Source organism: Petaurus breviceps, unplaced genomic scaffold (assembly GCF_028583685.1).
Source record: "Petaurus breviceps papuanus isolate PSGF00001 unplaced genomic scaffold, PetGlider_PUasm1.0 38, whole genome shotgun sequence".
Classification (NCBI taxonomy): domain Eukaryota; kingdom Metazoa; phylum Chordata; class Mammalia; order Diprotodontia; family Petauridae; genus Petaurus; species Petaurus breviceps.
Window position 1 is genome coordinate 60,085,897 of NW_027186304.1, and position 12,994 is coordinate 60,098,890.

Below are 12,994 nucleotides of genomic sequence, written 5' to 3' on the forward strand. Positions count from 1 at the left end.
TTGGAATCAGTCAAAAGGCCACACCCAAAGACCTGGAGGGACACACGTGACCTTTAATTTGTCCTAGGCATATGAATTGTGCAGCAGGTTGCTAGGTGGTGGCATGGAGAGAGCATAGAACCTGGAATCAGGAATACCTGTGTTCAAATCCTGGCTTGAATACTTAGTAATTTTGTGACCCAAGGTAAGTCATTCAACCTATACCTGCTTTAGTTTTCTTATGGATAAAATGGGAATAATAATAGCACCCATGTTCTGGAGTTGCTATGAAGATCACATAATTTTATATCTAGAATTCTCTCTCTCCATATTCACATATACATATTTAACTTTGTAAACCTTAAGGTGTTATACAAATACTTGCTATTATCATTGTCCTAATATACACTAAAGGCATTAGAGATATCCAAACCTATTTGTTGTTTTATTTAAATAATAACTCATATTTTAAGATTTGTAAAACACTAGAACTCTAGGAAGTAGGTAACACAATTATTCATATTTTACAGATAAGAAAACTGTTGCCCAGGGAAGTTGAGTCACTTGCTTAGGTCTATCAAACTAAGTATCACCCCCCGGGTTTCTGGCTTCATATACAGCACCCTTTCTACTACAATATGTTTCCTCTTCATATGTCTCAACACTTTCAAATGGTGGAGAGAATCTTGTTCTCTTCTGTTGATTTGGGGCTTTTGTCCTACCTTTTCACACTACTGAGTCCTAGAATTTGGTACTTTATTTTTGACTCTATTGCCTTTGGATTCAAAGGAAAACTACAGAAGTCCAGGGAACATGACCAATGGCATTTTCTTTCTTTCTTTTTTTTAAAGGCAATTGGGGTTAAGTAACTTGCTCAAGGTTACACGGCCAGGTGTTTCTGGGTGGGTGCTAAGTGTCTGAGCCTGGATTCAATCCCCAGGTCATCCCGACACTGGGACCAGTGCTCTTACTCACTGTGCCACCTGGCCACCCAACCAATGGCATTTTCTTCCAATGTTCAGAATTATGAGATGCCATAAGAACTGAGAAAACATTACAGATCCCTAGGTTAGCTTGTTTGTGCCATAACCTATTTACTCCAAGATGAAGGAAACAGTTGATAAAGGGAATCTTGATCTTAGGAATGATAAGGCAGCTGCAAATTAATGGGATAAAGAAGAAAGCAGAATTGTGAAATATAAATTCGGGATGGGAGATGGGAATGAGTAAAGAGGAAAATGAAATGTCAGTGACAAGATATAGAATGGTTAACAGAAGATACAAAGAATATATTTTAAGGGAAAATGCTCTGCACAAGTCCTTTCATGGAAGCTCAGTGAGGCCTTTTCTACCTACCCTCCCTTTAGAAGTCTCTTCTATTTTGATGACATAGAGTTACTGAAAATGATGCAATCAGGGAATTGGATTTTATGAAATATCCTGAAGGAAGTAGTTTTAATTCAAGCATATATGTTACTTTCCAAGTTCACCATTTGGGGATCTTTTAAGAAGATGGAATTAGATTTAGAAATTCCCTTTTGTCAAAACCCAAATTCCAGGGTAAAGTGTTGTGATATTTATGGTAAAATAAGAATTCCACCATGCTACCTTATTTTAAAATAAACAGAAAATACAATCCCAAACCCGCTATTTTCTTTGATTTAAAGAACTTTAAATGTTGTAGGTATGACATGATTTTTCTCAAAACTCCAAGTAAAAAAAAAGAATCTAACATCACATTTATTTCAAGTACTCTTATTAGATGTTTCACAGTTCTTGATTAAAGAAAACATTTCCCCCAAGATTTTACATTTTTTTCACTTATATCCTAATTGAAAGCACAGATCTTTTTTTTTTTTTTTGGTCACTTTCCAATAAGGTTTACGCTTTAAAGGAACAAATTGTAAGGAAGAACATTTATAAAATGTTCCTTTGACCTTCACCACTGTACTTACTTCAGTTCAGGATCTTCTTTGTCTTCCTTGGTAGGAGTTACTTTGACACCACCTTTCCTGGCACGGGGGCAGCCAGACAAACTGAAAGATATACCCAGGAGAAAAAAAATCAAAAGATCATTTTTGTTTTTGCTTTTGGTGGATGATGTTACTTTCCTCTTTCCCAACAGAATCAATCCTACCTTCTATGGGAAGCATAATTTCCAGTCACATGTCCTGAACCATCACAACCAGGGGTTGGGCACCTAGAATATATATAAGGGAAAAAAATTACTTTGGTAAAATAGAGCTAGACTAGGTAAGTAGTGCTTCAACTAAAGGAACTACCAAACTTGTTGTTTAAATGAAATTAATTCCTGATTAATCTTCACTCTTCATAACATACATTTCAAAATAACAAATTTGCTATGAGTTGAGATTGGCAAGTTAGTAGCAGTTATTAAGTGCTTTTCATAATAGCTATTTTTATTAAAAACACACAAATTCCAAAGAAATGGTGTATATAGTAGAAAGTACACTGAAATCAAAGTCCCAAGATTTTGATCAGAGTCCTGACCTTGCTTTAGCTACTACCTGCATGACCAATAGAAAGTACCTTTATCCCCTCCAAGCCTCAGTTTCCTGATCTGTAAAATAGATATGATTAATTATACTTGTACTTTCTGCCTCACAAAGGCACTCTGAGTAACAAATAAGGTAAAGTTCTATGGACATTAAGCTACTATCATTGCTTCTGTGCTGTTGAATAACATACATATACACAAGTTCTGTATTCTTTGAGCAACAAAACTTTCAAAATTTATTTTATGTATCATTCATTTTCTGAGGCTGTACTGAAGACATAGTACATTAATTATTTCAAAGGCCATAGGTACTGTATCTCATGAAACCCTGCACATTAAATGATTAAAAATAAACCTGGGTAAGAACATCTATTGGCTTGAGTTAAATGGCGGTTCTAGAATACTCAACAATAACCACTGGAGGGATTCAACCATTTACATTTGTTTGAGGAGGGTCAAAGAGGAAGGAAAAGTCCTCTGGTCTGTCACTCTGATCAAAATGTACTCAAATCCAGAAATTAGTGAAGGTATTTACTTAGGCTCTCTCTCTCCTCTGGCCTTTCCTTCCATCTCCTTTCTTTACCTGATCTTTCCTATCTGAACTCTAACCTTAATATCCCCCCTTGCCCAATCTATCCAGTGAACAGGGATGCCTCTGTTATTTTTGCCTTTCCTCTCCTACAATGTAGTGTTACTTTCTTTTGTTTCAAATATGGTGATGCAGATAGAGGTTATAGCAAAGCTCTAACATAACACTAAGGGCAATGAGTCCACCCTCCTTTCTTTTAATAGCTAAGCTTGCAAATTTTTACAGGAACATCTATGCCCCAGGAATGCCTATGTCAAGCTTTTTCCAAAGCGGAATTTCACTTTCTAGAAGAGGAGGATGGATTTTTTTTTTGAGGTATAATATAAAGGCAACAGTCAGACAATCAAAACCCAATCATCCTACGGTAGAAAACTTGCAAGTTGTCCTAATGCAGCTATTTTTGATAATTTTTATTCTATTTCACAGAGAAGGGTACTAATGCTGGTCCTCTTTTATTAATGATTTTACTAGATAGTGGTTTACTAGCATATTATAATTATGGAAACACCTGCGACAAATAACCCTGCTTTAGGGTCCTCTTCGGAAAACTCAATGGCATGGTCAACAGGACATCTGAATTTGTCCTTGTTTGGAGAATATCTGGAGAATATATTGCTGTATAAAGCATGTAAATAAAAGTATCATATGATTTAGGATTTCTTAATCTACATACTATCAATGTCTTTATATATTTTAAATGTAATGTTTAGGTTTAAAATTTGAAAAAAAACAGGTAGCAATAATTGAGATTTTATTGCTATTGTTATGAAGGCTTAAGATAGTGGATGTAGTATGTTTGTTAAATATCACCAAAACATATCCTTTTTTTTTTCTTTTTGGAGGGCAATTAGGGTTAAGTGACTTGTCCAAGGTCACAGGCTAGTTTTTGTGTTAAGTGTCTGAGGCCAGATTTGAACTCAGGTTCTCCTGATTCTGAGAACTGAATTCTGAAAACTGATTCTGAAACTGAATAGAGCCAGTGCTCTATTCACTGTGCCACCTAGCCACCCCAGAAGAAATAGATATACAAATCTTTACAGATCTTTTCTATTTTTTATCTCTTTGCAGTCCTTCCAGTTTCATCCTTTTAAAATATCTTGTCTTTTTTTTTTTTTTGCTTTTTGGAGGGCAGTTGGGGTTAAGTAACTTGCCCAAGGTCACATGGCTAGTTTTTTTTGTGTTAAGTGTCTGAGGCCAGATCCAAACTCCAGTCCTCCTGACTCCAGGTCTGGCATTCTACTCACTGAGTCACCTAGCTGCCCCTCAAAATATATCCTTTTAAAGGCCTTTTTAAAAAATAATTTGTCTATGAAATTAACTTAAGAAAATAAGATGCCAGTGTAAGTCTGCTATCCCATATTGCCAGTGATGACTTGTGGTCAAAAAATGGTCTTAAAGGCATTATTAAAGGTGTGTATGACCAGACAAAAAACTTGGCTAGTCAACAAGTATAAGAAATGTATAAAAGATCACAGGCAGAATGCTACAGTAGCATTGCATATTCTATCTATTGGTGTTTATGGAAAGACCTGGATAAGAAATATACAGGATAAAGTAGTATGGAGGGTTTGCTGTATGAAACTAACATATAACCCTTTAAGAACTACAAAGAACTTTACATATACCTTACCTGAGCCTTTCAACAACATTATGTAAGAGGCAAGTTCTTGGTTCAAGTCTTGGTTCAAGCCGTACCTTTGACACATACTGACTATTTGATGATGGGTAAGTCTTTTAATGCCTCAACCAATGCTTTAAGAACTAGCCTATGATAAGTTCATAATAGGATCATAGATTTAAATGCAGAAAGGACATAAAAGCCATTTAATTCCAATACTTCATTTTACAGATGAGGCACTCATGTTCAGAGAGGACAAATGCACAGTTTCACATGTTCAGTATGAGATACAGGTGGGCCTTAAAACCAAGTCTTTCTGAGGAGCAGATTGCTATTTTCTATGACACAAAACAGTGGAGGGGTTGGTGTTTATGGGAGACAGAGCATTGGATGTAGGGTCAGGAAGATTTGAGTTCAAATCTTACCTCAGGAACTTACTATTTGAACCTGGGAAAGACACTTCATCTCTCTCAGTCTTAACTTTGTTATCTGTAAATTGGGGATAATAATAGTATCTACCTCCCAGGGTTGTTGTGAGTATAAAGTGAGAAAAATATTTGTAAAGCACTTTGAAAACCTAAAGAGCTATATAAATATTATTTTAAACCTGTCTTTATAACTCTGACTGCAAAATATTACTCACTGTATGAGCTGTCATTTGGATTATATAAGGGATCCATTAAAATAGCAGTTCTCAAAATTTTATTTCAAGACCTTACACTCTTAAAATTACTCAGGACTCCAAACAGTTTTGGTTATGTGAGTTGTATCTATCAATAGTCACAAAATTAGAAATTAAAACATATTAATAGCTCTATGAAAATCATTTTGATCTCTCAACCACCTGAATGGGACTTAGGGACTCCCAGGGATCCCTGGACCACACTTTGGGAATCGTTACATTAATGTATCAATGCATAACATTACTTCAATTTAAAGAGTGAGAATGATTTCTTTATATATATATGTGTGTATATGTATATATGTATATTTGTACATACATATATAAATGTATATAAACATACCCATACTTATATATGTATATATACAAATATGTATACCAGAATAAGCCCAGTTCAGTGTATGAAACTATGAATTTAAAATAGAAAAATTCTCATGTTTTAACATTAAAACTCTGAGATTACCAAATAAACCCCTTAAAACAAGTAAGTCAATCAAATGGCTTTGACTTTATATCAGTTGTATTTGTAGCAAAATATTGCTCTGTTTTTTATTTAATTTGACTCCATTTACTTATTAATGGTCATGTCAGCATCTAATTAGGAAGAAAGGAAAAAAGGGTAGGATAACAATTATGTATTTCCTTTCTATTTTTGTAATTTAAAATTTTACTTATATCTTTTTTGTCCTTAAATTTCTCATGCATGTATATGATATATGTGTATGTGTATATGTATGTGTGTATATATAATATATATGTGTATATACATATACATAAATATAAATTTCCCCAACCTCCTTCTCAGAGAGCCATTTCTTATAAGAAAGGATAAAAACAATTGGAAAAAAATAGTTCAGTAAAACTAAACAACACATTGACCAAACAAGTCATTAAATGCCATTTTCCACATCTACAAACTTTCACCTCTGAAAAGAAGGGACTATTTGAGGAGCCAAGCTTGGTTGTTATAAATTTGCAGCATTTAGTTTCTTTTTTTATTTTATTTTAAAATTTTGTTTTTTTCCATCTATATTACAACCATTCATTTTCAAACTATACTTACTTAAGCTCCTGAGAGTTGGCAGCCATAAGAGATTTTAGTGTCTTATCAGCCAAAGGGCATCCAGATACACTAAAAAAGAAACAAATTTTGTGAATTCACGAAATCTGAAAATAGTAAAAATTTGCTCAAATGTTGCATTCTTAATTATGAACTATATAATATACACTTTTCTCTTACAGAGGCAAGGAAAATATGCTTGAGAGTTGGGAGTTATGAGACCTGGTTTCTTGTCTGAGCTTTGCCTTTAACTAGCTATGTGATCTAGGGCAAATCAGTTAATCTCTTTGGACTTCAGATCTCCCTGCTATTAAAAGAGAAGGTTGAATTAAATAATCCCCTCTAGGCTCTAAAAGCCTATGACTGTGTTTTTCTCTGTCCATCGTGATGTTTCTCTCTTTGAAGGTTTTAATATTGTCCATCTGCCTACCCAAAGTTCTATGTCTGTATTGAGTTGCAATGGAAAGACAAAATACAGGTTCTAAAGATTAGCTTTGATTTTTGGCCTTGACAGGTTATTTAGTCAATAATGTAACCTAAGGATTTGCTGAGGTGCAAATTCCTTTGTCTTCTATGGTCCTATTTTAATCCTTTAAAATTAACACAGAAGAGTAAGATACAAGGAGATCAAATTCTCAGTCAGGTTATAACCTGGCTCATAAAGACAGAAAATACTTTAAATGAAGTCTGGTGGTTTATAAACCATCCAACTACAAAATACTTAGGATTTAAAAAACCCACAGCAAAGAAAGTCTACTGGCCCCTGCTTCTGTCCCCAGTTGTATCTTGCTAATATGAATGAGAATACATATGGTGAGGAAAGAAGATGAGAGATGATTGAATATTATTGACAATACTGTTATTTCCTCTTAGTAGGTACCTGCGGTGTGATGCATAATTTCCTGTTACATGACCGCTTCCATCACATCCAGGGGTTGGACAGCTGGGTGAGAAAAGATAATTAGAGAAGAATACATTTCAAAGGTCTGTAGATGTCATTTGCCTTCTTTGGCAAGGAACTAAAGATTTTTTCTTCAAATATGGATGAACTCAGCTAATCATGATGAATTTCTCTGACACTCAGTGAGTAAAGAAAACCAAAGTGCTATGTGCCAGAATGATCAACTAGACTGGTCCAGAGAAGACTAATAGTTATAAAACAACCAATGACAAACTCAGTGATTTCTTTTAAATTTCAAGTCATTCCAATAATTTAGGTTAACTAACATCATGACCTATGTTCTGGGTTTGTTGTCAAGATAAGGTAATTTTATAAAAGTATGCTTTTTGAAAGTTTGAAGAACAATCAAAACTACACAATAACAATTATACCACTATACATTTTATGAGGCAGTGAGGAGGGGCAGTGAATAGAGTGATGGGCCTAAAATCAGGAAGATGAGTCTTCCTGAATTGCAATCTGGCCTCAGATTGTGTGTGATCTGGGGCAAGTCACTTAACCCTGTTTACCTCAGTTTCCTTATCAGTAAAATAAGCAGGAGAAGGAAATAGCAAACACTCCAGTATCTCTGCCAAGAAAACTCCAAATGGGGTCATAGAGTGGGACACGACTAAAATGACTCAACAAGAACAGACATTTTAATGTTTGATTCCTCTGATAATTCTCAAATGGACACCAAAGCCATCGCTAACAACTTTCCTAGTATGTTTTCAAGTGAAAAACAAGGAGTGACTACTCTACACAATCATTTTAGAAACAGTCCCCACCCCTTCACCCTCCCTGTCCCCAGCAGCCAAGAATAAAAACAGCATGTCCCAAAAGTCTTAGTGCAAAACTGTACTTAAAATGATTAGTGGTGCTTTGGGACACTGCATTTTGAAAGTGATAGTATACATGATGGAAATGTAAAAGGAGATTTTCAAAGTTGGGAAACTACAGACTGTTTAGAAATAACATAGTTAATTGAGGAGGAAACAATGGGTATTTTCATGTAAATTCCTCCTATATATAAATCTCCATTTGAATCAGTTCAAACTTGAACAAAAGAAAAATAGTTCCAGACGATAATTATTCTATATAAATAGGCTTTTCAGGCTGCAGCAGGACAAACATTGATTAATATCCATTAGCTTTGATTTCTTTGTATTCTATCAAAAACTTAGGAAAGTGGATTTTTTAATTTTTAAAAAAGCAAAATAGAAGTCATCATCATAACAATTTCATCACTTGCATTTTTTTTTGATGCTGCATAAAAGTGACACATTTAGGGTAAACAGAATCCTGTCCAACCTACCCAGTGCTAATAATTAAAGAACAAAAATCAGTGATATTACCTGTGCATCTCACTTCATTTTTTGGTGGTTTTTTTTCTTTTTTGCTTTTTTGGAGGGGGAAGGTATGGCAATTGGGGTTGTGACTTGCCCAAGGTCACATGACTAATTTGTGTGTGTGTGTGTGTGTGTGTGTGTGTGTGTGTGTGTGTGTGTTAAGTGTCTGAGGTCGGATTTGAATTCAGGTCCTCCTGACTCCAGGGCCAGTGCACTCTTCACTGTACCATCTAGCCGCCCCCATCTCACTGCTATTTGAAATGGTTTCTCTATATATTTATAGTGCATGTATATCACCTACCCTATTCAAGATAATTTCTCTTAGATATTGGGATAGATGGGATGTTCTATAATCTCATTATATGTATATATATATATTCATATTAAATTTATATAATAAATTATGCACCTTCCAAGTAGAATACTTTCCTCATATTTCCCTCCTGTTTCCAGGTAATCAAAGGAAACAGCAGAAACTGATAGAAATGGTAGAAAAAAACCCAACATTTAACAATGGAGAGTTACCCAGTCTTTCCTTGAATGTTTTGCTGATAGAGTGATTTGATTGTGAGTTGACTTTTTTTCTTAGTGTGTCCCATTTTAGACACAAGTTACCACCTAATATGAAGGGAAATTATTTTGCACAACTTTTTAAAATTCTGTACTACCCAAAATGAGGGAAAAGGGAAAGGAATAAGTGTTTATTAGGGGCTTACCACATGCCAGACCCTGTGCTAAACTTTTTACAAATATTAGCTCATTTAATCACAACAATCCTGTGAGGTAGGAGCCTTTATTTTCCTCATTTTACAGTTGAGAAAACTTGGGCAAACAGGTTAACTAGAATCATACAGTTCTTAAGTCTCTGAGGCTAGATTTGAACTCAGGTCTTCATGACTCCAAACCCATCACTCTATCCATTGTGCCACCTAGCTCACTCGCTCAAAAAACCTCCATCCATCCATTCATTAAACAAATACTTATCAAGTGCTTATTATGGGCCACTGTGCACATTTAGTGTGGGTGAGATACAAAATCTAGGTACAGCAAGATCCTTTTCCTCGCAGAGCTTATAGTATAACAGGTTAAATGAAATATATATATATATGTATATATATATAAATTCTTTTGAAATGAAAGAATATGAGTTATATTTAAACCATCTAGAGGTGGTATTGTATGGTAGTGCTCTTTGAGTTTGAAAACTGTCTTCTACCACTAGTCCCATCAATAACAATCTGTGACCTGGGACAACTCCTTTCCCTAATCTGTGTTTCAATTTCTTTACAATACAACAAACAGTTATTGAGTACCTATTATGTATAAGCCACTGTATTATTTATTAGTAAAAAAGATAAAAGTGACAGAATCCTATTTCTCAAAAAGCCAAACCTTTAATATTGGATATGTGGGAGCAGGAATAATGTAAATATATAAATCAATATAATACCAGGTAGGCTGTGAGCAGTGGAGAGATTTAGAGAAGTGGAGAGATTTAGAGAAGTGGAGAGGAAGGTGGGATGACTGTCATGTAGGCGGACCAATAGGAGAGAAGGATTTTAACAGGAAGAGATAAAGAGATAATGTGCTTCAGCTGTGGGGGACAACCTGTGAGAATTCACTAAGTGGAAGAGGGCAGCATGACACCTGGGCACAGTCAAGACATCTTTGAAGAAGGAATGGAGTGAAATAAGATTGGAAAGTTAGGGGAAAGCTTTGTAATGAAGTAGAAAGAAAATATATGCACTTGCTATTTAAGTCATAAATCTGTAAATTTACATGTGAACCACAGCAATGAACTAAATAGAAGACCAGTTAAACATTTTCAAACCTATTGTGCAAAGAAGCCAAAGGAGAAAGAGAAAGAAGAAAGGAAGAAGGAAAGATAAAGAAAGGAGACAATAGTATAGAAGAATTAGGATTGAGTTATGAGTTAGAAAACTCAAATTTAAGTACCGTGTCTAACACTAACTAGCTTTGAAGCCTTAGCTAAGTCACTTGGGTAAGAAATATGTGTCAGTTTTCTAATTTTTAATAACAGTAATAATAGCTAACATTTTATAATACTTTAATAAATGGGGTTTAACTGGATAATCTCTCGAGTCTTTTCTAGCTCTAATTTATATTTTACAGTAGGGAAAAGAAAAAGGAAGAGAGCAGGAAAATGGGAAGGCTAATGATATTAAGGTTATGACTTAGAGTTGAAAATATTATATGGCCATAGTCATTATGAAAATATTAGGATTAAAGAAAAGCAAGTGAAGATGGTGGAGTAAAAGCAGGAACTTGCTTGAGCTCCTCCCTCAATCACCTCTAATAACTATAAAAATGACTCTAAACAAATTTTAGAGCTACAAAACCCACAAAATGACATAGTGAAACACATCTCCAGCTGAAGACAGCCTGGCAGGTGAAAGAGGAAGGGTCTTTCACACTGACTGGGAGTGGAGCTCAGTCCTGCAAGGGCTACCCCAACACAGACCAGGTGGGAGCAGGCCTCATGGAACTGACTCACTGGCAGCTGTGGCAGTTTCCAGACTTCTCAACCCACAAACTCCAAAGACAAAGTTCAGTGGGGAAACTCTGTTGGACCTGGGTGAGAGAAGAGTGCTGTCTGGCCACAGCCCTGGGTTAGTGGAGGTGGCAGCTGTGGCAGCAGCAGCAGTGGCTGTGCTGCTGGTCCCAGAGCTCCAGAGCCACAGATAGTGGGGGGGGGAATCAAACAGCTGATGAGAGGGCAACTGCAAGTATCTATTTGCTGGGTCTGAGGCAGGATTTTCTTCCTTTCCCCTGGTTTGATCTGGATCACAGTCTTGGGTGGTGGTCCTGGAGAGAGGAGGAGTGCTGGTGTGGTGGCTATGGAGAGGAAATCCTTCTCATAGTTCTGAGGCAGGTGCCTAGAAGTAACTCTGGAAACAACTGTGCAAAACCCCAGAAATTTGGGACAGAGCACTCTCCACTCTGGAAGGAGAGTCCTACCTGGACAGAGAGCTCAAAAGTCAAGTGATTGACTGGGAAAATGAACAAACAGAGGAAAAAATCAGACTATAGAGTCTTTCTTTGGTGACAAAGAAGATCAAAACATAGAACCAGAAGAAGACAACAAAGTCAAAACTCCTGCATATGAATTTGCATATGCAAATATGAATTGGCCACAGGCCATGGAGGAGCTCAGACAGGATTTTGAAAATCAAGTAAGAGAAGTAGAGAAAAAAATTGGGAAGAGAAATGAGAGTGATGCAAGAAAATCATGAAAAATGAGTCAACAGTTTGCTAAAGGAGACCCCCCAAAATTGAAGAAAATAATACCTTAAAAAGTAAACTAGCTTAAATGGCAAAAGAGGTCCAAAAAGCCAAAGAGGAGAATATCTTAAAAAGCAGAATTGATCAAATGGAAAAGGAGGTCCAAAAACTCACTGAAGAAAATAATTCCTTCAAAATTAGAATAGAGCAAATTAAAGCTAATGACTTTATGAGAAATCAAGATATTATAAGACTGATCCAAAAAGAAAGAAAAAATAGAAGACAATGTGAAATATCTCACCAGAAATACAACTGACCTGGAAAATAGGTGCAGGAGAAATAATTTAAAAATTATTGGACTACCTGAAAGCCATGATAAAAAAAAACCTTGACATCATCTTTCAAGAAAAACTGCCCTGATATTCTAAAAGCATAGGGTAAAATAGAAATTGAAAGAATCCACCGATTGTCTCCTGAAAAAGATCCCAAAAAGAAAACTCCTAGGAATAGCCAAATTTCAGAGTTCCCAGGTCAAGGAGAAAATGTTATAAGCAGTAAGGAAGAAACAGTTTGAGTATTGTGGAAACACAATCAGAATAATACAAGATCTAGCAGCTTCTACATTAAGGGTATCAAAGGGTTTGGAATATGATATATTCTGGAGGTCAAAGGAGCTAATATTTAAACCAAGATTCACCTACCCAGCAAGACTGAGCATAAAACTTTGGGGGAAAATGGACAATCAATGAAATAGAAGACTTTCAAGCATTCTTGATGGAAAGACCAGAGCTGAACAGAAAATTTGACTTTCAAATAATAGAATCAAGAGATGCATGTAAAGGTAAACAGGAAAGAAAAATCACAGGGAACTTAGTGAAGTTGAACTGTTTACATTTCTACATGGAAAGATGATATTTGTAACTCATGAAACTTTACTCAGTATTTGGATAGTTGAAGGGGATATCTATCTATCTATCTATCTATCTATCTATCTATCTATCTATCTATCTATCTAT

General features: G+C 35.5%; 1 protein-coding gene across 1 annotated transcript in view; it reads right to left on the bottom strand.

The window, feature by feature from the left end:
- The window catches only part of ST18 (ST18 C2H2C-type zinc finger transcription factor), a 148,055-nt gene that overhangs the window by 26,619 nt on the left and 108,442 nt on the right, over window positions 1-12,994 (bottom strand). The window contains exons 13-16 of the mRNA XM_069099933.1: window positions 7,327-7,389; window positions 6,450-6,518; window positions 2,117-2,179; window positions 1,935-2,015 (exon numbers count right to left, since the gene is read on the bottom strand). Coding sequence (XP_068956034.1) covers window positions 1,935-2,015; window positions 2,117-2,179; window positions 6,450-6,518; window positions 7,327-7,389 — 276 coding nt within the window. The remainder of the gene's footprint in view (window positions 1-1,934; window positions 2,016-2,116; window positions 2,180-6,449; window positions 6,519-7,326; window positions 7,390-12,994) is intronic.